Source organism: Hyperoodon ampullatus, assembly GCF_949752795.1.
Source record: "Hyperoodon ampullatus genome assembly, chromosome: 15".
Classification (NCBI taxonomy): domain Eukaryota; kingdom Metazoa; phylum Chordata; class Mammalia; order Artiodactyla; family Ziphiidae; genus Hyperoodon; species Hyperoodon ampullatus.
Genome location: NC_136928.1, coordinates 13,995,822 through 14,020,829, shown reverse-complemented (window position 1 = coordinate 14,020,829; position 25,008 = coordinate 13,995,822). Strand labels below are relative to the sequence as shown.

The 25,008-nt window shown below is 39.1% G+C and overlaps 2 protein-coding genes across 2 annotated transcripts in view; both read right to left on the bottom strand.

The window, feature by feature from the left end:
• NPHP1 (nephrocystin 1) overlaps window positions 1-20,257 on the bottom strand; it is a 59,324-nt gene extending 39,067 nt beyond the window's left edge. Inside the window, 6 exon segments of the mRNA XM_079720771.1 lie at window positions 2,246-2,347; window positions 2,661-2,835; window positions 7,127-7,251; window positions 8,338-8,398; window positions 17,205-17,278; window positions 20,187-20,257. Of these exon segments, the coding sequence (XP_079576897.1) occupies window positions 2,246-2,347; window positions 2,661-2,835; window positions 7,127-7,251; window positions 8,338-8,398; window positions 17,205-17,278; window positions 20,187-20,255 (606 nt within the window). The 5' untranslated portion in view covers window positions 20,256-20,257.
• A 3,741-nt stretch (window positions 20,258-23,998) lies between these two features.
• Window positions 23,999-25,008, bottom strand: MTLN (mitoregulin; the record flags this gene model as incomplete). Its single annotated transcript, XM_079720944.1, has 2 exons — window positions 23,999-24,081; window positions 24,701-25,008. One exon carries the CDS (start codon window positions 25,006-25,008, stop codon window positions 24,838-24,840), a length of 171 nt encoding a protein of 56 aa, XP_079577070.1. The 3' UTR covers window positions 23,999-24,081; window positions 24,701-24,837.

Sequence of the window (25,008 nt, the reverse complement as noted above, 5' to 3'; positions counted from 1 at the left end):
AGATAACAACTCTAGGAAGAGCCACTCGCACCTACCCACAGGGTAAAATATTAGATAGGGCCTTACCATTCCTTGATTGCCCATCTCCACACTTCCTCCACACACAAGAGAAATATGCTTCTACCTTATTTAGGCCACTATTTTGGAGCTCTTCTGTAACTCATAGCGGAAGCTAATCTTACCTTCCTTGCAATGTCATTTATAGTTATTATAGGTTGGAAACCTAAATGTCCATCTAAATGAGACTGGAATACTATGCTACCATTGAAACAGATGACCCAGAACTGAGCTGGGCAATAGGGCAGGCACTCACCACCTGTGCCTACTGACACTTGAAATGTGACCAGTCTAAACTGAGATGTGCTATTTAAGTGTAAAATACACACTAGAATTTGAAGACTTAGCATTAAAAAAAAAGAAAGGATTTAAAAATATTGATTATATGTTGAAATGAGATAATGTTTAATATACTGGATAAAATAAATTATTAAAAATAATGCCACCGGGCTTCCCTGGTGGCGCAGTGGTTAAGAATCCGCCTGCCAATGCAGGGGACACGGGTTCAAGTCCTGGTCCGGGAAGATCCCACATACCGCGGAGCAACTAAGCTCGTGCGCCACAACTACTGAGCCTGTGCTCTAGAGCCCACAAGCCACAACTACTGAGCCCGTGTGCCACAACTACTGGAGCCTGCGCGCCTAGAGCCCGTGCTCCGCAACAAGAGAAGCCACCGCAATGAGAAGCCCGCACACTGCAATGAAGAGTAGCCCCCGCTCACCACAACTAAAGAAAGCCTGTGCGCAGCAATGAAGACCCAACACAGCCAAAAATAAACAAATTAATGTTTTAAAAAATTAATAATGTCACCTGTTTCCGTTTACTTTAAAAAAATGTGTGTGGTATAATAAAAATACACTTTTGGTCTTTACGCCCAGTCCTTGGCACAGAGTTCCTAAAATTCTTAGAATTTCCTGAGTGACGGGAGTGTCTTTTGTTATTCATAACAAGCCCCTTTCAAACATACTTGAGTTTATGCTCATGAGGTCATGGCTTGGGGAGGGGTGGGTGCTGGTGGCCAGAGGAACCAGTGATTAGAAGGTGGAAACTTTTGGTGCCACTCACCCCCTCACCTTCAGGGAGGGAAAAGGAGCTAGAGATTGAATTTAATCACCGACGACCAATGATTCGATCAATCGTGTCTATGTAATGAAACCTCCAAAAAACCCCTAAAAGACAGTGTTTAGGGAGCTTCTGGGTTGGCCATCACTGGAAGTGCTGGCAGGGTGGCTCCAGGAGCACATGGAAGAACCAGGTCCCACTCCCTCCCTCTCCCAATACCTTGTCCTGTGCACCTCTTCCATTTGGCTGTTCCTGAACTATATCCTTTATAATGAACTGGGAAGCAAAAGTGAGGTGTTTCCTGAGATCTGTGGGTCCCTCTAGCAAATTATTGAACCTGAGGAAAGGTGTGGGAACTTCCAAGTTTAGAGCCGGTCACTCAGAAGCACAGCTAGCCCCGGGGACTTGCGACTGGCATCTGAAGTGGGGCAGTCTTGCGGGACTGAGCCCTTACCTTGTGGAGGTCTGTGCTAACTCCAGGAGCTAGTGTCAGAACTGAACTGAATTGTGGATACCTGGTTGGTTTCAAAGAATCAGTGTGGAAAAACAACATGTATTTGGTGTCAGAAAAGAAACACACAGTTGGTGTTAGAAGTGGTGTGAAGAAAAACAAGACAGCTCAGTGTCGTTACTATAAAATTTTAAATTATACTTGTGGTTTGCATTATATTTCTATTGGACAGCACTGATCTATATATATTGGCACAGAAAATGACCATGCTATATTATGAAATGTGAAAGAAATAGGCCATAAACATGCATATATAGTATGTCCACATCTTAGTAAAGGATCATATATTTTTGGAAGTTAACACAAAGTTAACTGTGGTTTTGTCTCACAACAAATAATAAATACCTATTAATTTTTATGATCAACATTAATCCACAGAACATCTTCATTGTGGGATAACATTCTAGGGCTCAGCTACATAAGAGCACTTCACAGGTCCCCAGAACTATAACACACAGTATTTTTCCCATGTTCTGTCCCTCTAAAATTGAGGCAAATTCTATATCTTAACTCATTCACTAGTCAATTGATCAAAGACTACATCTTAGTGTTTTCTTATAAATGAAAAAAATGTCTTGAAGAAGAAAAAGGAAAGAATAAACAAAAAAGACTAACCTCCAAGTACGTTCTGGGAATAAGACCTTTGTTTCCTTTGGCATTCTTAGCCATCCACCAACCATCAGGGTTTTTTTCAATTATAAGGAGAATTTCCCCTTTCTTAAAGAAAATAAAAGTAAAAATTTTTAAATTAAAATTTACCCCTAAATTCAGAATTATCAACATGAAAACTATTTTCAAAAACAGAAGAGCGTCTACTCTTTTTACCATTTTACTACCAGGTAACTTTGATAACAGAATTTTGCCTGACTACCGCTTGTAAATCTTAATTACCACTTATTTTATTTAAACAGATTGAGTCTTTAAAAAGTTAATATCAGGAATATCTAATCCAGGGGTACAGGTAGAGTTTTCTAACTATGTTAGGTACGAAAATTTATCCTTCGGTTAGCTTCCAGTCTGTTTCTACTACCTTAAATGTAAGGTCTCCGACTTGCTGAGCTGTAAAATCTCCAACAGCAATGTATTCTCCACTTGTGGCCTCTTCATCATCATCATCATCATCATCTTCTTCTTCTTCTTCTTCTTCTTCTTCATCTTCTTCAGCAGAATTGTCATCGTCCTCTCCTTCAGTAAGCGCCCCAGTTCTGCAAAAAATAATTCTTTGACAAGGGTCACCTGCAATAACGTATAAGAACAGATCCAGACTGAGTATGAATATAACTTCTACATATAGAACTGGCCTATATTTGGAAGTGGCAAATAAAGGGAATAAAGGGAAAGTGCAACTAACAGTTTCTACCATCTAGCAAAGAATATATGACCGAGGAACTGAGAGTGATGAGGAGTTAATATATCTGAGGAACGTATGTGACCTGGTGAAGCATGTGCTGGACTTGAGGCCAAGAGACTTGCACTGAAATCTTGGATTCATCCATTCAGCAGATGCTGCTTGAGCATTATTGTACAGTGATGAGAGCACGGGCTCTGAGTTTAAGTTCTGGTTCTATCTCCTTCTCATTGAGTGACCTTGGATAGGTTTCTTTTAATCTCCCCATTTCTCATTGGTAAAGTGGAGATAATAATAGAACCTGCCTCATAAGGTCATCATGAAGATGAGAGGAGTTACAAACTTGCAAAGTGTTTACAACAGTGTCTGCAGGCTTTCAATAAAAGTCGGCGATGATGATGATGATGATGATGATGATGATGATGATGATATATGTCAGGTTCCATGTCAGACACAGTAGATACAGAGATAAATGAGACACAATTCCCTGTCCTCAAGGAGGACAATGAAACAATCTATCAGACGGATAAGTACTATATAGTTCAACAGATACTGCAATAGAGGTAAACACAGGATACCAAGGAAGCACACAAGAGGGACACCTAACCTCGACTGCATGGGTGGGGATCAGAAAGGCTTAGAATTAGGTCTTGAGGGATGAGTTGGAATTAATCAGGTAAAAGGGGAGTAGAAAGGTAAGGAAGGGAGTGGAGAAAGGAGGCTCAAGATCAGGGAACTTCAAGTAGCTCATGAGTGGTAGGACGAGGCTTGGGAGAAATAAGCAAGAGATGAGATTGAAAAGAGGTGAGCAGAACGCAGCCCATGTGAGCTTTATCTCTAAAGGTATTCCCTAAAAATGAAGGGAAAGGCATGATCTGATCTGCACTTCAGGAAGATGATCAGGTGTCACGTGGGCAAGAGATTGGAAGAAGGACTAAAGACAAAGATGGCTGTTAAAAGTGAGACATGAAACAGTTTAAACTAAGAATTAGGGATGAAGAGAAAGGTGTTTGGGAAAGATACTGAGGAGGGAAGAGAGAGGAGCTAAAATACTAGCTTGGATAAGTCGTTAAGTCTCCCTGAGCTTTATTTATTCATTCAACATGCAGCATTTACTGGGCACCTACTGTGTGACAGACACTATGTGCTGGGGGTGTAACAATGAACAAAATAGAGGTCTTTGCTCTCCTAACGCTTACATTAGAGACGCTTATCTTTAAAATGGGATAACAGGGGCTTCCCTGGTGGTGCAGTGGTTGAGAGTCCGCCTGCCAATGCAGGGGACACGGGTTCGAGCCCTGGTCCGGGAAGATCCCACATGCCATGGAGCAACTAAGCCTGTGTGCCACAACTACTGAGCCTGTGCTCTAGAGCCCATGCTCCACAACAAGAGAAGCCACCACAATGAGAAACCCACACACTGCAACGAAGAGTAACCCCCACTTGCCACAACTAGAGAAAGCCCGCACGCAGCAACGAAGAGCCAACACAGCCAAAAATAAATAAATGAAATAAATTAAAAAAAATAAAAAATAAAAAAATAAAATGGGATAACAATACTTTGATGCAAATGGACATTGCTAACCATAAAACTAGCCAAATAGACCCAAATGGCTCTTCTTTATTATGCTAATACAGTAAATTTCAATTAGTGATTTTTCAATGTTAAATTAACCTTGCATTCTAGAATAAATCCCACTTAGTCATGATGTACTGTCATTTTTATATGCCCTGGATTCTATTTGCTAATATTTTATATTGAGTTTGTGCATTCATTCATGAAGGCCTTGTATTTTTCTTATAATACTCATCAGGTTTTGATACTGAAGTTATCTAGCACTCATGAAATGACTTGGGAAATGTTTCTTTTTCAATTCTCTAGAAAGATTTTATAATACTGGTATTATTTCTTACTTAAATGCAGAAATTTATCAGTGAAGCAACCTGAGGGTTTATTCTGTGGAAAGGTTTTAATTATATATTCAACTTTAGTAGATATTTTGGTAGTATTATTAAGATTTTCTATTTATCTTGTGTAAATTGAGTACATTTTATTTTTCAAGGAACTTATTTTATCTAAATTTTCAAATTTATTGGCATTAAGATGTTCATAGTATCTTCATAGTATCTTTTTAATTTCTGTAGACTCTGTAGTGATTAGTTTTCTTCCCTGTTTTATTGTTGCTGTTTTCCTTCTCTTTCTCTTTTCTTAATCAGTCTTGCTTGGAATTTACCCGTTTAATTAACTTTTCCAAAGAACCAGCTATTGGTTTATTGATTTTATCTACTGTATGTCTGTTTATTATTCACTGTCTTCTGCTCTTTATTATTTCCTTACTTCTATTTTTCTTGGGTTTAATTTGTTATTCTTCTTCTGGCTTCTTAGGTTGGAAACTTCAGTAATTAATTTTCAACTTTTCTAAACTATGCATTTAAAGTCATAAATTTCCCTCTAAACGCTGCTTTAGCTGCAGCCCACAGTTGTATTTTATTATCATTCAAACTATTTTAAGATTTCCATTGTAATATTTTCTTTGACCCCTAGGTTACATAGAAGTATGTGACTTAATTTGCAAACATTTGGAGATTTTTAGTTATTTTTCTGTCATTTGAGTTTTTAAAAAAATTGATATATAATTGACATATACCATTGTATTAGTTTTAGATTGTCACTGAGTTTTAATGTAATTCCAAGTCATCAGACTACACACTACATGATTTCAATCCTTTGACATTTGTTGACAATTGGTTTATGGTCCATTATGATTCATTTTGGTTAACATTACACATGCACTTGGAAGAGAGGTGTATTATCTAGTTGGATACAGCATTCTACAAACATATTTTTAATTAGGTAAAGGTGGTTAAGGTTTGTGGATTATATAGCTCTCCTTCAGTGCTAACAATTTTTACTTTATACATTGCAAAGCTATGTTATGAGGTGTCTACACATTAGGGATAATTTTTTTCTATTGAATTTATTATTATAAGATGTATTATTATTTATTTTATAAGATTATTATTTTTTTATTATTATAAGATGTATTTTTATTTTTTATTATTATAAGATGTATTATTTTTTATTATTTATAAAAAATTATTATTATTATTTATTATTATTATAAGATGTATTTTATTATTTTATTATTATTATAAGATGTATTTATCTATTAAATTACTTTTGACCTTAAAGTCTTCTCTGCCTGATACTACTATAGCTGCATCACCTTTGTTTTGGTCAGGGTTAACATGGAATACCTTTTTCCAATCTTTTACTTGTAACCTACCTATGCTGTTTTAAATGGCCTCCAAACATACTGCTGAAATGCTGTGTAGTGTTCCCAAGCACAAGAAGGCTGTGATGTGCCCTAATGGAGAAAATAAGTGTGTTAAGATTTCTTCAGGCATGAATTATAGGGTTGTTGGCTGTATAACAATCCAAATAATCCAAATAATTTTCTTTTTACACATCAACACTGACATTAAAGGCATGGTCCTTATTTTCTTTTTTTAAAATTTTTTAATATATTTATTTATTTATTTATTTTTGGCTATGTTGGGTCTTTGTTGCTGCTCGTGGGCTTTCTCTAGTTGTGGCAAGCGGGGGCTACTCTTCGTTGTAGTGCGCGGGCTTCTCATTGCAGTGGCTTCTCTTGTTGCAGAGCACAGGCTCTAGGCGTGCAGGCTTCAGTAGTTGTGGCACGCGGGCTCAGTAGTTGTGGCTCGTGGGCTCTAGAGCACAGGCTCAGTAGTTGTGGCACATGGGCTTAGTTGCTCCATGGCATGTGGGATCTTCCCAGACCAGGGCTTGAACCCGTGTCCCCTGCATTGGCAGGCCGATTCTTAATCACTGCACCACCAGGGAAGCCCGATCCTTATTTTCTAACATCTGTTTATTTAGCTTTTCCGACCTCTGTTTTATTTCCCCAGCTAGCTTATAAATGACCTGAGAGCAGAGATTATGGCTTCTACTTCTTTACATCTCTCATGGGATCTCACACTTTCTACTATACACAATAAATAAATGTTGACTAATTGTACTGTTACTGCCATTTGTTTTTATCTATATATGACTTTATTCTGAGTCAAACATTAAAACTGCTGGCGACATCATATCTGAAAGAAAGAAAGGAAGGAAGGGAGCATACTCAGCAACATTTTCTCTACTTATGGACACAGCAAGTTCCTGCAGTTGGTGGGTAAGCTTATCCAAAAGATTGTGTTCCTCCTCTTTCTTCTGATTGTAACTCCCAACAGGGGCAGGTTCATCAGCCTATGAGAGAATATAAGTCTATTTCACTAAAAAAATAAAAATAAAATTTCAGTTTCAGATTACATTTATTTTAAAAGTAAAAAACTCCAATAAGTGCTAAAAGACAAAGCAAATATTGATATGAGACTATGCCTACCTTAGAGAAATAAGTTTAAAAGAAATGTAGATTATTATGTTGGAATGCAAACCACATGACAAAATAAAAGTATACCTCCTGTTTTTTTGTTTTGTTTTCTTGCTTGGTATGGCAGCCCCTCTATAGTCAGTAAGGGACAGGTTCCAGACAGAGGACCGGCTTTGGAGTCAAAAACACAAGTGCCAAGTCCAAGTTCTGCCACTTACTGGCAGTGAGACTGGGAAAGCTGCTTCACCTTCGGAAGCCTCAGTTTCCTCATTTGTGAAACAGGAATAGTTAGGTTTTCAAATTTAGGGTCAGTCTGCCTCCGGAATTACAGTTTTGTGTCACTGGAGAAATGCAGAAGAGACACTCAGTGACCGCTTGTCTCAGACGCAGTAAAGGAGATTCACATGCAGGCAGGCAGATGACTTTCAAATGCCTTCCACCCTAAATGCTCTGTGAGTCTCTGGCCCGGACACCTAGCTGAAGCTCAGGCTCATATTAAAAGAGGAAATCCTGATGGGAACTGACCAGAGTAAATTCTAGTTTGCCCTGTTTCTGCAGAGTCACCAATATCAGGGCTGCCATGTGATATAAGAAGTTTCTCTACCACTTACCCTCAGGGCCAGATTATGTACTCTCCCCACAATGTAATTAAAATGAAATAATTCTAAACTGTAAAACACAAAACTTACTCAATGCAAAAATAAAAATAGCTCCTTCCGGGTTTTTCCGAGTCCTCAATGCTGGGTGAGTTCATTAAAGCTGAACTTTTACCAGGATTTGGAGCCCTGGCTTTTCTGCTCCCAAGCACATTCAGTAAGCCCATCGGGCAGGTCAGCACTGACCACAGTTACACTTCATAACTTACGTGAACCCAGGAACTTACCCCCTCTAATGAACTTCCACTTAACAAAATATTTGGGTAAAAACAGAATTTTTTTAACATGATTAACCGTAATACTTACTTTGCTTAATTTTTGAAGAGCATTTTTATTTTCATCTATTGCCTGTTTTAATTGGATACATCTAAATTTTAAAAAAGAAACAAAATATTGATTTTTTAATTGTCAGAACGAAAAGCTATTTTATAAAATCATACATAAGTCTTTAAGCAGGTAAGGCAATTTCTTTTTTTTTTTTAAAGCAAGCATCTGCCTTTTAAAAATTAATTAATTAATTAATTAATTAATTTTTGGCTGTGTTGGGTCTTCGTTTCTGTGAGAGGGCTTTCTCTAGTTGTGGCGAGCGGGGGCCACTCTTCATCACGGTGCGCAGGCCTCTCACTGTCGCGGCCTCTCTTGTTGCGGAGCACAGGCTCCAGACGCGCAGGCTCAGTAGTTGTGGCTCACGGGCCTAGTTGCTCCGCGGCATGTGGGATCTTTCTAGACCAGGGCTCGAACCCATATCCCCTGCATTGGCAGGCAGACTCTCAGCCACTGCACCACTAGGGAAGCCCAGGTAAGGCAATTTCTATTGCATGAATGATGTTTAAAAATTCACATGTAAATGCCTTTCCATTCATTAGCTTGGGTGATGCTCATAGTCAAGATCTCAGGTATGAAGTATGATAACCAGAACTCAGAAAACTTCAGTGACTCTGGGCTTCAGTTCCCTATCTCTAAACTAAGGAAAGCACTGGACTTTAAAAATGCTTCTCCAGCTATAAAATTCCATAAACCTAGGATGCAACCAAGACGACAAAACTAATAATGATAATAACAGCTAAAATTTATTTTTTGCGTCACAAATACTGCTAAGCAGTTTACAAGCATCACCTCATTTGAGTCTCATAACAACCCTCACTCCAGTTGAAGAAAGTGAGGTTCTGAAAAGGGACCAGAGCTAGTCAGAGGGAGAGTAGCCATGTGAAGGCAGAGTTTAGGATTCTACAGCTGGCCTCTCGCCGCAACAGCACACTCCCCTCGTGAACATGGCCCATCCATATGGGTACAGTGTTTTAGATATTTCATGGACAGCTCATATAATTTGGCTTAAGTCTTAGACACCCAAATTAGAAGTATGAAAACGACCGAGTTTGGGGTTAGTGGAGGCAAACGATTATATATAGAATGGATAAACAACAAGGTCCTACAGCAAGGCACAGCAAACTATATTCAGTATCCTGAGATAAACCATAAAGGAAAAGAATATAAAGAAGAATGTATATATAGGTATAACTGAATCACTTTGCTGTACAGCAGAAATTAACACAACACTGTAACTCAACTGTACTTCAATTTTAAAAAAAGAGAGAGAAAAAAATGACTGAAAATGGGCTACAGCTAGTTATGAGTTTTCAAAAATCAAATGTTTTCTCCACCAATAACCTGAAAAAGTCATTATTTTTTATGCTGAGTTATTTTTTTTTCTTCCAGAGACTCATAAAATGAAATGAGCAGTGAAAAGGGGGACAAAAATCCTTTGTGAAAGAGGCAGAAAAGAGAAGTAGAAACATCAACCCGCAGCTGACCCTGCTAGTTATTTACCCCAAAGCCCTTCTGCCACCCTCCTCCATGCTGGCATGCTTGGCCTCCCACTGACACGCAAGTGCTCAGCCTCCACTGCAGGTAGGGTGTGTGTATGGCCCAGCACTGGCCAATGATACATAAAAGAAATGTGTTGGGCAGTTCCTCCCATTTTATTCTCCCTGATGGAGCAGGTAAAGAACCATCACCCTTTCTGCTTTTAGGTAATGATGACTGGGGACTTTGTAATGGTATGCAGGGCTGTCACGGACAAGCTGAAGATGACAGAGCAAAATGACAGGAAGGGCTGGTCCTTGAGACCTATATACACAACAGTAGAAGAACCCATGGCAACTCTCTAGAATAATCAGCTTAGTCCCTCATTCTTAAAAAAAAAAAAGATAATCCAAGGACCATTGGGCATAATGAAGAAAACTAGCAACATGGAATATAAAATTTAAGACTAACCAAAAGGAAACAAATAAAAAAAATCTGAGCCCAGAGGAACCAAAGACAACTCAGAGAACAGAAAAGAACTTAAAAAAAAAAAAACAACAACTCCCAATCATGGAAGTATTAATGAGATAACCTAAAAACAGGAACACAATGCTAGAAAAAAGAAAAATTAAAGAACAAGGAAAAAGACTTGTAAATTAACAATACAGCTGCTGAAATAAAACATCCACGGAAAAGTTAAAAGAAAAAGTTGGCTGCTCTCGCCTTCTGAGATGGCCCACACTCTGTGGAGTGTGTTTCTCTCTAAATAAATCCACGTCTTACCTATCACTTTGTCTCTCACTGAATTCTTTCTGCAATGAGACATCAAGAACCTGAGCTTCATTAAGTCCTGAAACCAGGTGTGTGATCTCAGTTAAAAGAAGTCCCAAGCTGGGTTTTGGCTGGGTCTGAGACCTGGCCCATGGGTTCAAATCCCAACCTGAGTTGCACGGTTTCAGAAGGTTTGAGGAAAAGGAACACTGAGAAAGGCTTGTGCAAGGTCAGGATTGGCTAAGATAAGACTGAATTTAGGGACTTCCCTGGCGGTCCAGTGGTTAGGACTCCGCACTTCTACTGCAGGGGACACGGGTTCGATCCCTGGTCAGGGAATTAAGATCCCACAAGCCAAAAAAAAAAAAAAAGTGTCAAGAGAACCTCTCAGGCATAAACAAAAAAACAAAGAAACAAAAACTAGTGGGGAGAGACCTAGAGGAAAATTCCAGGAGGTTCAATACCTGACTCAAAGGTGTTTCAGGAAGAAACAAACAGAAGTAAAAAAATTATCTTTTAGTAAAAGAAACTCCCGGAGCCCATGAGAGACAAGAGTTTTCAAACTGAAAAGACCCCTTGAGTGTTGAGAAGAATTAAAACAACACCTAAATACACCATGACAAAATTTCAAAACACCAAGGCCGAGAAGAAAAGCCTCAAACAGAGATCAATTACAAAGGAATGACCATGAAACTTGGCAGCATCACTGGGTGTAAAGGAACCAGACAATGTCTTCAAAGGTTTAAGTACAAAAATTTTTTACTCCATATCTACCCAATTATTAATCAAACGTAAGGGTTGAATGTTGTTTTCAGACATGCAAATATCAATGTGTATTTTAAAATGACTGTGAGGGGATCTTTTTATACACAGAGAAGACTATTACTTGGGTATAAAAATAATTATTAGCTTATTAAAATAAAATTTTAAAATCTAGTTTTCCCTGGTACTTCAATTCAGCATATAACTCTCATTCTATATTAAAATCTAGTAAAGCAAGGACAATTACCTTCTCTTTTTCTTTCATTATTGTTTGATTAATTCAACTTGAGCTAAATTCCTCAAGTAATCAATCCTACTAATGAAGGTAGTTAATTAAATTCCCACATCTTAAAATTGATTTAAATTTTATTTTGCTTTTAAGCACTCTGAATGCCTGACTTAAGCAAAATTTTTTCAAATGTTCTAATGAATCATTTAAACTAGCAGCACAAATCTCACATCCATTTGAATGTTATAAATTCTTTAAATACCCAAAGCATACAGATTATTTTAATGATGTCCTAAACTTAATACAAAAGTAATAATAGTCTAATTTGATTTAGTTCATCATGTCTATGTAATTTTAAACTCTAGTTAATTTTAAACTCTCCCAAGGATTAAAAAGAAAATTCAAAACAAAACAAAAAACAATCATCCATCATGAGAACAGTTTTCCCATCTCAAGAGAGCTAAGGTCACCATCCCAAGCAAGGCAGAATTGCTAATAGACAGAGACTTCTGACAGGTCACAGGATCTGGGGCTACATAGGCCAAGGACTTACCATAATTTGGCCTAAGCCACTGATGTTCACTCTGAGCTGTTTTTATAGTTGCTGTCACAACAGCAAGTCCATAACCTTCAGGCTTAGGTTGTTTGCTCTTAGACCCAAATTATACCATGACATAATTCTTGCATTTGATTCAAATGGACCAAAGGCTGCAACTCCACTGAGACTGTAGTGAAGTTCCTTCTCTTGCTTAACTAAATTCTGCATTTCTTGGACAAGTTTCTAGGAACATACAGCCCACCAAAACTGAATCAAAAAGAGCTAGATAATTTGAACAGACCAATCACTAGAGGTGAAATAGAATCTATAATTTTAAAAACTCCCTGCAAACAAAAGTCCAGGACCAAATGGCTTCACTGGGGAGTTTTACCAAGCATACAAAAAAGAACTATACTGATCCTTCTCAAACTCTTCCAAAAGACTGAAGAGGAGGGAACACTCCCAAAGTCATTCTATGAAACCATCACCCTGATACCAAAATGAGACAAGGATAACACCAAAAAAGAAAATTACTGGCCAATATCTTTGACGAATATAGATACAAAAATTCTTAACAAAATATTAGCAAACCGAATCCAACAACACATAAAGAAGATCACACACCATGATCAAGTTGTCAGGGTCACATAGATGGTTCAACATATGCAAATCAATGTGATACACCACAACAACAAAAGAAAAGACAAAAACCACATGATCATCTCAATCGATGCAGAAAAAGCATTTGATAAAATTCAACATTTATTCATGATAAAAACTCTTACCAAGGGGCTTCCCTGGTGGCGCAGTGGTTGGGAGTCCGCCTGCCGATGCAGGGGACACGGGTTCATGCCCTGGTCTGGGAAGATCCCACATGCCACGGAGCGGTTGGGCCCGTGAGCCATGGCCGCTGAGCCTGTGCATCTGGAGCCTGTGCTCTGCAACGGGAGAGCCCACAACAGTGAGAGGCCCGCGTACCGCAAAAAAGGAAAAAAAAAAACTCTTACCAAGGAACTTCCCTGGTGGTGCAGTGGTTAAGAATCTGCCTGCCAATACAGGGGACATGGGTTCGATCCCTGGTCTAGGAAGATCCCACATGCTGCAGAGCAACTAAGCCCATGCACCACAACTACTGAGCCTGAGCTCTAGAACCTGCGAGCCACAACTACTGAGCCCATGAGCTGCAACGAGTGAGCCCACATGCCACAACTACTGAGCCTGTGTGCTGCAACTACTGAAGTCTGCGTGCCTAGAGCCCGTGCTCCACAACAGGAGAAGCCACCACAATGAGAAGCCCACGCACTGCAACAAAGAGTAGCCCCCCACTCACCGCAAATAGCGAACGCCCGTGCGCAGCAACAAAGACCCAACGCAGCCAAAAGTAAATAATAAATAAATAAAATTTTTAAAAAAACAAAGAAAAACCTCTTACCAAAATGGGTATAGAGGCAACATATCTCAACATAATAAAAGCTACTTATGACAAACACACAGCCAACATAATACTCAATGGTGAAAAGCTGACAGCCTTCCCACTAAAATCTGGAACAAGACAAGGATGCCCACTCTCACCACTTCTATTCAACATAGTATTAGAAGTCCTAGCCACAACAATCAAACAAGAGAAAGAAATAAAACGTATCCAGATTGAAAGAGAAGAGGTAAAATTGTCATTATATGCAGATGACATGATATTATATATAGAAAACCTTTAAAGACTCCACACAGAAACTACTAGAACTGATAAAGAAATTCAGCAAGGTAGCAGGATACGAGATTAACATACAGAAATCAGTTGCATTTCTTTACACTAATGATGAAATATCAGAAACGGAAAATGAAAAAAAAAATATATATATATATCAGAAAGGGAAAGTAAAAAAAAAAAGTCCCTTTTAAAATCACATCAAAAGGGACTCCCCTGGTGGTGCAGTGGTTAAGAATCTGCCTGCCAATGCAGGGCACACGGGTTCAAGCCCTGGTCTGGGAAGATCCCACATGCCACAGAACAACTAAGTCCATGCGCCACAACTACTGAGCCTGCGCTCTAGAGCCCGTGAGCCACAACTATTCAGCCCACGTGCCACAACTACTGAAGCCCGTGCACCTAGAGCCCGAGCTCTGCAGCAAGAGAAGCCACCGCGATGAGAAGCCTGCGCATTGCAACAAAGAGTAGCCTCCACTTGCCACAACTAGAGAAAGCCCACGCACACCAATGAAGACCCAACAAGGAAGACCCAATGCAGCCAAAAATAAATAAATAAATTTATTTTAAAAAAATAATAAAATACTTAGGAATAAACCTGAGTAAGGAGGTGAAAGACTTATGCTGAGAACTATAAAACACTGATAAAGGAAACTGAAGATGATTCAAAGAAATAGAAAGAATATTAATTTGACTGGAAGAATTACTATTGGATTAATTAGATTGGAAGAATTAATATTATTAAAATGACCATGCTACCCAAAGCAATCTACAGATTTGATGCAATTCCTATCAAATTACCCATGACGTTTTTCACAGAACTAGAGCAAGTAATCCTAAAAGGTATATGGAACCATGAAAGACCCAGAATTGCCAAAGCAATCCTGAGGAAAAAGAACAAAGCAGGAGGCTTAACCCTCCCAGACTTCAGACAATACTACAAAGCTACAGTAATCAAAACAGCATGGTACTGGCACAAAAACAGACATATGGGTCAATGGAACAGAATAGAGAGCCCAGAAATAAACCCACACACCTACAGTCAATTAATCTTCAATGAAGGAGGCAAGAATATACAATGGAGAAAAGACAGTCTCTTCAGCAAGCGGTATTGGGAAAGCTGGACAGCTGCGTGTAAATCAATGAAGTTAGAACATACACTCACAATATACACAAAAATAAACTCAAAATGGCTTAAAGATTTAAATATAAGACATAGAACCACAAAACTCCTGGAAGAGAACATAGGCAAAACATTCTCTGACATAAATTGTAGCAATGTTTTCTTAGGTCAGCCTCCCAAGGCAATAGAAATAAAAACAAAAATAAACAAATGGGACCTAATCAAACTTACAAGCTTTTCCACAGAAAAGGAAACCATAAACAAAACGAAATGACAACCTATGGACTGGGAGAAAATATTTGCAAATGATGCAACCAACAAGGGCTTAATTTCCAAAATATACATACAGCTCATACAACTCAGTAACAAGAAAACAAACAACCCAATCAAAAAATGGGCAGAAGACCTAAATAGACATTTTTCCAAAGAAGATATACAAATGGCCAATAGGCACATGAAAAGATGTTCAAAATCACTAATTATTAGAGAAATGAAAATCAAAACTACAATGATGTACCACCTCACACTGGTCAGAATGGCCATGATTAAAAAGTCTACAGGGCTTCCCTGGTGGCGCAGTGGTTGAGAATCTGCCTGCCAATGCAGGGGACACAGGTTCGAGCCCTGCTCTGGGAAGATCCCACATGCCGCGGAGCAACTGGCCCCGTGAGCCACAAATACTGAGCCTGCGTGTCTGGAGCCTGTGCTCCACAACAAGAGGCCGCGATAGTGAGAGGCCTGTGTACCACAATGAGGAGTGGCCCCCACTTGCCGCAACTAGAGAAAGCCCTCACACAGAAACGAAGAGCCAACACAGCCATAAATAAATAAATAAATAAAAATTAAAAAAAAAAAAAGTCTACAAAAAAACAAATGCTGGAGAGGGTATGGAGAAAAGGGAACCCTCCTACACTGTTGGTGGGAATGTAAATTGGTGCAGCCACTATGGAAAACAGTATGGAGGTTCCTCAAAAAACTAAAAATAAAGCTACCCTATGATCCAGCAATCCCACTCCTGGGCATATATCCAGACAAAACTCTAATTTGAAAAGATACATGCATCCCTCTGTTCACAGCAGCACTATTTACAATAGCCAAGACATGGAAGCAACCTAAATGTCCATCAACAGATGAATGGATACAGAAGATGTTTATATATATATATATATATATATATATACACACACACACACACACACACACACACACATACACACACACACAGTGGAACACTACTCAGCCACAAAAAAGAATGACATACTGCCATTTGCAGCAACATGGATGAACCTAGAGATTATCATATTAAGTAAGTCAGAAAGAGAAAGAAAAATACCATATGATAACACTTATATGTGGAATCTAAAATATGACACAAATGAACTTATCAGTGAAACAGAAACTGACTCAGAGCCATAGAGAACAGACTTGTGGTTGCCAAGGGAGGGGTGGGGGTGTGGGGGAGGGATGGATTCGGAGTTTGGGACTAGCAGATGCAAACTATTATGTATAGGATGGATAAACAGCAAGGTCCTACTGAATAGCACAGAGAACTACATTCAATATCCTGTGATAAACCATAATGGAAAGAATATGAAAAAGAACATATATATATATATATATATATATATATATATATATGCACACATACACATATATATGTATAACTAAACCACTTTGCTGTACACCAGAAACTAACACAACATTGTAAGTCAACTATACTTGAATTTAATTAATTAATTAAATATATCTATAAATTCTGCATTTATCTTAAAACATTTTTATTGCCTTCCCACTTTAATGTCTTATAGCTAAGTAATGTTAGACATATTAACTAACCACTGTGAACCTTAATTTTCTCATCTATATTAATGAGTATCTCAAAATGTTATTGTAAAAATTAATTAAGAAAAAGTTTTTAGAGTATGGACCACACTGCTTGGTACACACAGAGTACAAAATAAATGTAAGCTGCCCCTTTTTAACATTTGTAATTCTCTATTTAATCTTATCATTCCAACATTTAGACTAGGTAGACATAGATAATTAGAAGAAATATTGTAAAATACATTTTGGAAAATTTCATTCATTGTTACCTCAATATTACTTCCCATTATTATTTTGTCTTTTTAGAAATGTTATTAATTAAAAAAGGAAATAATTCCTCAATTTCAATGCTGTAAATACTGCTCACTGAAATGTAAGTATAGTCCTTACAAAGCTAACATAATTTCATATGCTTTACCTTTGGTAAATATCTCGCCTTTTACTGGCTTCTAGAGCTCCTTTCAATCGACTCTCAGAAAGCAAATCATCAACCTACAATAAATGGAGACTGTTTAAAATATCATATTGATAAATACCATATAACCTCAGGAAATAAAATTTTAATTCTTTTTTCCCAATATTTTATAATGAATACTTTTAAATATACAATAAAGTTGAAAGAACTTTATAGTGAACATCCAAATACCCACCACCTAGATTCTACCATTAATATTTTACTATACTTTTATGACCCATCTATTCATCAATTCATCTTATTTTTTATGTATTTCAAAGTGAACTACAATCATCAATATATTTCCCCTTAATACACCATGGGTATCACTAACTAGAGTTCAATATTTGGTGTAAAATTTACATACAAATGAAATGCACAAATCTTAAGTATACATTTACTGAGTTTTGGCAAATGCATACACCATGTAATCCAAACCCCTATCAACGTACAGAAAATTACCATTACTCCAGAAAGTATGTACTCGTTTGTGTAATCATTTCACAAGAATGTTTTTGAGATACTTCCATATTGTTGTGTGTATCATTAGTTTATTCCTTCTTATTGCTGAGTAGTGTTCATTCTATGAATAAACCACAACATTTTTAATTCTCATTATTATATCTTATATTGTGATTTAGTAATTTCCAAACACTACGTTTAACTTTGCCAACATACCCACAAAAGAGGCACATACATCTTTTGCATTCTATAGATACTGTGGAGAAAAAGTGGATGAAAAAAGAGAAATAAAAATTCTCTACTCTTGCCATTTTGCATCTGTCTGTTATTTACAAAATTCACACACATGGTAACAGAGTCAGTCATCACATGCATGACCCAGATGGGCACTTGATCACTTGTCCCATGGATACCAAGTTGGAAATATGTTCCATTTTTTGCTTCAGGTATCTTCCATGGAGCCAGGGAAGAATGAGCTCACACTACCTACAGAGTCCTTCACAGACATGCAGGGTATCAAAAGGCTCCGGAGCCAGTTTGTCTCCGACTTGAATAATCCTGGCAATAGTTTGCTTTGTTACATCTTTGTAATAATGATAATTTTTTTAGTTTACTTCTACATTTCCTGGTTCTCTCAATGTCCCACTAAATTTAAAATTAAATACAAAACCATATTAAGCATCTGGCCAAAGCTTAGCTTAAGTCAATGTCACATCAAGTTTTATTTTTATTTCTACCAGAAGAGTATTCTATTTTGTTGTACCACTATAATTCCAATAGAGTCCATTAAGAAACATTTATCCATCCCATCTTTTGTACTTTTTAAGTGAAAGTCCAAAAGTGGATAAAATATGAGCATTCAGTACATCTCTTACCTGCTAAAGTTTATAAAATAATTCTATTTAGTGGAAACTATTTGGTAATAGGTCAAATGAAAAATAAAAAGTAAAATTAGCAAAGTAAAATAGGAATTTCAGAAAATAAATTAACAACCCATTAATTACTACTTACTTTTTTCTTAAAAAATTTTTTTTTTCTTGGCCATGCCACGTGGCCTGTGGGATCCTAGTTCCCCGACCAGGGATTGAACCAGGACCCTCAGCAGTGAAAGCGTGGAGTCCCAACCACTGGACCACCAGGGAATTCCCTTTCTTAATTTTTTTTTAAAGATTTTTTTTAAACGTGGACCATTTTTAAAGTCTTTATTGAATTTGTTACAATATTGCTTCTGTTTTATGTTCTGTTTTTTTGGCCCCCAAGCATGTGGGATCTTAGTTCCCCGACCAGGGGTTGAACCCACACCCCCTGCACTGGAAGGCGAAGTCTTAACAAATGGACCGCCAGGGAAGTCTCCCCACCCCAACCCAAAATTATGAAAATATCAAAAATTATGAAGCGAAACATAATAGTCATTAGTATTCTGCCACATAGAGCTACCATGCTGGCATGTTTCCTCCCATCTTTTTTTCTATGTATATTACATATAAAATTTTTAAACTGAAATACTGTATATTCAATTTTATATTCTTTTTCTAACTTGACATTTTATCACAAATATTTTCCCTAACATGTTAAAATCTCCTTAAAATTTTAATCTCAGTATTATATCCCAACATGTTATTTATCCATTCCCCTACTACTGATCATTTAAGTTGCATCCAGCCTTTTGTATTATAAGTAATACTATGATGAATACCTCCATACCTCAACCTGTGTCTCAATTTTTTATTATTATGTACGGTAAATTCCTGGAAATGTAATTCCCAGCTTAGGAGCATGAATACTTGCTACATCTTGTCAAACCACTTTCCAGAAATGCTGTGCCTTATACCCTGCAGCAGTGTAAGTGCCTGTTTCATCACAGCCTCCCCAATACCGGGTATTGTGATATTTTAAGTGTTTGTTATCTCTTACTTCCTTCGCAATTACTTGATTATCTTTTAAGTTAACTTTTCTCATATTTGTGTGTTACTAGTATTTCTCCTTTAGTTCAAGTCCTTTGCTCATTTGTCAGGTCTTATTTTTCTTATATATTAGGACTATTCCTTGACACCTATTTCGCTTGGATTCATGTGAAGCAAAAACACTCAATAGCTCCACTGGATGAGGGATAAAGGAAAGGGGGCATGAAAAGTGGAGGAGAGTGATGTTGGGCGAAGTGGTTGGAATAATTATTGTTAAAAGTTTAGATTTGGAGGTGAGATGGGTTAAGGGAGTTGTTAGGTTGGAGATGGAGCCGTTAGGGTGAGGTGCGGGGGAGGGCAGCACTTAGTCGATGGTCCCGATTTTCTAGCCTCCCCGGGGTTGGGTTGGGAGTGTGAAGGATTAGAATCAGTTTGGTGCTGGAGTCAGTTTGATGCTGGGGGTGGGGTAGGTTACAACTTAGAAAGGGAAGGGGGTTGGGTAGGCTCCCAGGGTTAGGGTGCGACCCAGAGCTCGCCCGTCGCCAGAGCCCAGGTCCCCCACTGGACAGCCAGATGATACCTGCTGCTTCAGCTCCCGATTGCGACGCTGCAGGGACTGGAGGGGATCGCGCTGCCGCCTCGCCAGCATCTCCTTCGCCTTGGCGCGGAGCTCACGCCGGTCGCCAGGGAAACCAAGACGGCGGCACCGGAAGGTGACGCCATCACCGCGCGCCCGCCTCGCAGCCCGACTGCTTGGTGCGGGAAGAGGGTGGGGATGATTCTCCCTTGAGGAAGCCGCTCCGCCAGCCCGCAGGTCCTGAGCTCACTGCCCAGCTACTCACCTTTTTCTCGCCAGTCCCAAAGGATTGGGGTGGAGATGAGGGAGAATGCCCCGCAGCGGCCGAAACTACAAGTCCCATGATACTCAGTACTACCACGACATTCCTCCTGGGGTACTTGGTGTTTTGGCACTTGTTTTCTGACACCAGTTTTTCTAAACTTAAGATACAATTTAAGCATCTCAATGTCTTAACTGCAAGGATAGCTTTCCTATATGGCCTTAATGGGATACGTGGTTCTGGCGCATACTCTCACTTCAAAAAGGCAGTTTAAAATTATTTGCCACTTGGGATACTGCTGAAGTATCACTTCATTGTAGTTTTGCACATTGTCCATCCTGAGTTCTGGGAGGATGGTGACTCTGCTCTACAGCAATTTTGTGAGCACCTAATTATGAGCCCCATTTTACATCTCTCAGGGGGGTTGTAATAACATTTCCCCAAGTGGGACTCACTCCTATAAATTCAGTTCCCAAACTCTTTCCACTACACCGAATAAGAATGACGACCTGAGCTCACTTTTCAAAGATGAACCATACTGATGTGTTCTTCAGTACAACACACAAGGTAATTCCACAGGCCCAACTGCCATGCTATTTGCGATACTTTTTTCTTCAATAAAGAGAAGTGACAAGCGCCCACCGCACTGAATTTTCAGGGTGAACACACCCCCATGTAAGTAACATAACCCAGATTTGGATACAGAATGTGACCAGCACCCTAGTAGTCTTCCCCTCCTTCTAGTCCCTGCCCACCTCCACCCTCTACACCAAAAGTAAACACTATCCCAATCTCTAACTGGAAAAATCTGTCTTGCCTCTTTTTGAACTGAATAATGGAATCACGCAGTGTACTGGCATCTTGTCAGGCTTTCATTCAACCTGTTTGTGCAATGAATCTATATCATCGTGTGGGTTGTAGTTTGTTCATTCTCATTGCTCTCTGATGTTTCCTTGTATGACATACTCTAATATACTCATCCATTCTACTTTTTTGTATCTCATGTCTTTACTTTGAATTAATTTCTCCATCATGGCTCATGATACTTAAAAGTTCACTTAAACAGCCATAGTTTTTCCATTGAAAATCTAACAACAAATGAGGAAGTAGTAAGTACTATAAAGTATTTTTAGATGGATTAATAAATCGGTACGTCTAAGTGATCTTGTTAGAGGTAAGCAAAAAGAAAAAACTGAACTAAAGACAACCTGTCATTTATGAAATCCTTATTTATTTTACATATGTCTATAAAATTTTTTTTTAATCTACCTACTTTATAGGGATTTCCATATTTTAAATGGAAAAGTTACAGGGTCATGAAGATGGTACAATTCTATGTTGGTAAAAATAAACAAAATAAACCCCCTACACATGTATATATGTATGAGGAAGGGTGCAAAAAAGGTTTATTCCTCTTGTTCATCTCGGGTGGAAAGATGCTTTGATTTTATACATTTTTGTACACTATTCAGCATGAAAAGTGTTTATTCCTTATGATTCCTGTATCAGTATCATCAATATCACCTGGGTGACTGTTAGAAATGCATATTCTCAGGCCTCACCATAGACCCACAGGATCAGAATCTAAACTTTAACAATACCCCAGTGTTTCATGTGCACCTTCAAGTTTGAGAAATACCACTTAGGTATTCACCACGCTGTAAGGAATGAGATTACTCAGCTAGCTGCCTTCTTTTTCATTAACTTACATTTCTTTTGACTTGTAATGCTCAGTATAGTCACTTTAGCACTAGTCACTGCTTCTGTTGTCATCCCTTGATGACATTACGAAAATCAGAGTAACCTACAAGACCGTTTTGAAGTGAGGTAACTGAAACCAAAGCAAACCATGGCCATTGTTTCTCCCGAGAACAAGCTATTTCATAAAACTCCTTATGATTTTCTTCCATCAGTGTGTTACAATGTATATCAACTTTGTGTTACAATGTATAACTTTGTACTGCTGTCTCACAGGAGATACTGAAAAAGAATTTAATAGCTTCGGAGAGACTCATAGTGTAGAACTAGTGGTTAACATGGAAAATGTAACATCTCCATGTAAGGCAATAGTTTCAGGGAAAAAACCAAACACATTTAAGTAGGGCAAGGGGTAGACAGCTAGAGGGGAAACAGTGAGAGGCAATGCCAGGGGGGAATTGTCCACCACAGGGCTGGGAACACATGGGCACAGTGTAAAGAGGCAGTAGGCAGAAAATGAGGGGCAGATTGAGTGGTGTAGGGTGGCTGAAAACCGCATAAGGACTAGACAGTCCTCGGGGGTGAATAGCACAGGTCCAGAGGGGCAGGATGACAGAACACTGGGGTGAGACAGGAGAGGGAGACGAGTGTGTCCGGGTGCTGCACATAAGTAATGGGAAAGGAGTCACATTGGAAAGACCAGGTCCACCAGGAACGTGGCACAAGAACAGGCCCATACAGGCAGAACTGGTCATAACCTAGATGCTTAACCAGGCACATACCAACAGTCTGGAGGCACCGTGGATGTGCCATAAGAAACCTACCTTGTCTCAAAGAGCCTCAACTCTTTGACCCTCCGTGATGAATGGTGACTCAGATACTTCAGCCACCTGCAGCCCAGATGGAATGGAGCTCTAAGAACCAACATTTCAGTCCTTAAGTACTGCATTCACAGAATGCAAATAAAATTGGAAGGAATAAAGCATAACGGCCCTACTAAAATGGAAAAAAAAAAAAAGCTTTCTGTGGAAACAACTTTCCTGAATTTTCTTATGTTAATACGGAGCTGATCCTAAATGTACTGAGAAACAAAATTAATCTTTATAGGAATGAGCAAGGGCAGTGTTCTAGAAAACACCTCTGGAAAATCAAAAATAACCTGGGACTTGGTCACTCACTCTTGATTTTCAGACACAGTGATCCCTCGGTATCATCGGAGGATATCATCCTGGAACCCCAGGAGCTGCCACGGATACCAAAATCCAAGGATGCTCAAGTGCCACAGTTGGCCCTTCCTATCCATGTTTCCGCATGCGCAGACTCAACCAGCCATGGATAGTAAGTGGACAGTGGTCCACTTACGTATAGATTTATTGAAAAAAATCTACATGTAAGTGAACCTGTGCAATTCAAACCCATGTTCAAGGGTCAACTGTAGTTGGGATTTATCACTAAGGTCTATTCAATGAGGTTTCTCCTTCACATGTATACTCCATAATGACACAAATGAAATTTTTGTCAATAAAAACTTATACTCTGTGCTTGGAGTATGTTGTCAGCCCCAGATGTGTAAAGGTCTTACATAATTACCCTTACCTCAGTTATTTTTACATAGCCATTTGCTTTCCAGAATAGGTCCAGCAAAACTGCTAACCAAAGGGAATCATAATGGTTCCTAGACCAACTTTGCTTTGCAGTTGTACCAAGGAACTAGCATAGATTCTTTAGAAAACAAGGTATCTGACCAAAAACAGTAATTATAAGTTTTGAGGATCCAAATCTCTTAATGCAGTAAGCTGCATGGGAAGCAAGATACTCCTTTTCCTTTTAATAAAAGGTTCAATATGTTTAATTTTTTTTATTTTAAAAATAAAATTGATTCATAAAGTGCAAGGAGAAACTATTTCTGTCCAGTTCTCTAATTTCATCTTCAACAAGCTGTTGGAAACAGAAAAGAGAAATAAAAATTAGGAATACATAATGGTTAACTTCAAATCATTCTATTGTTTAGTTAAACCATGAACAACAAAATCTGCTGTTACGGATAAGAAAACTGAGACCCTGTAAATTTGCAGAGTTCTGATGAAAAAGCCAGGACTAGACTCAAGGCTCCTGACTTTCAAGCCATTGTCAGCCTGCCAAGGACCTAAGAATTTAGACTGGAGATGACAAAACATGAATGCAAAGATGTACTATAGTGCTACCAAGGATATTTTAAAAAATAAATTTATGTGGGGAGGGGGGAAGGGTGTGGTAGGAACACCTCCACGGTCCTTTTTTTCATTTTCTATTCTTTCCAGTATTTTCCATTTTGAAGTTTAATGTTGCCAAGGTGCAACGACTTTGCACGTGGTTAAGACAGTCCCGTTAAACACACGCAGTGAACTGAACTACGACACCAAAATGTGAGTTATTAAGGAAAACAGAACTTCCTCCTCCTTCTGGTGCCTGGGGGGACAAGTCACCTCCTGTGGGCTCTCCAAAGACCCTCCTGTCCCAAGATATCCGGCCGTCCCCGAAGTCTCCCCTTAGAGCGCCGCTGTTAAGTACTGCTCACCGACTCCGGCAAGAGCCCGGCACTGCGGGCGGAGAGAGTGAGGCGAGCCTGGCTTCGGCTGGAGCCCCGCGCCGGAGAGGCGAGGTGGCTTCGAGGTGGCCGCCCGGTGGCCGGCGGGGACCGACAGCGCAGGGATCTCAGGCCAGGTCCAGCTTCTTCTGCGTCGCCGCCAGCTTGTCTTGCAGCCTCTTCTTTCTCCAGTCCAGGTAGCGCCGCCGCAGCCGGTGTGCCTGCCAGCCCACGAGCACTCCGGAGGCGAAAGCCACCAGCACGGACAGCTGCAACGTCCTCTCGGACACGTTCGCCAT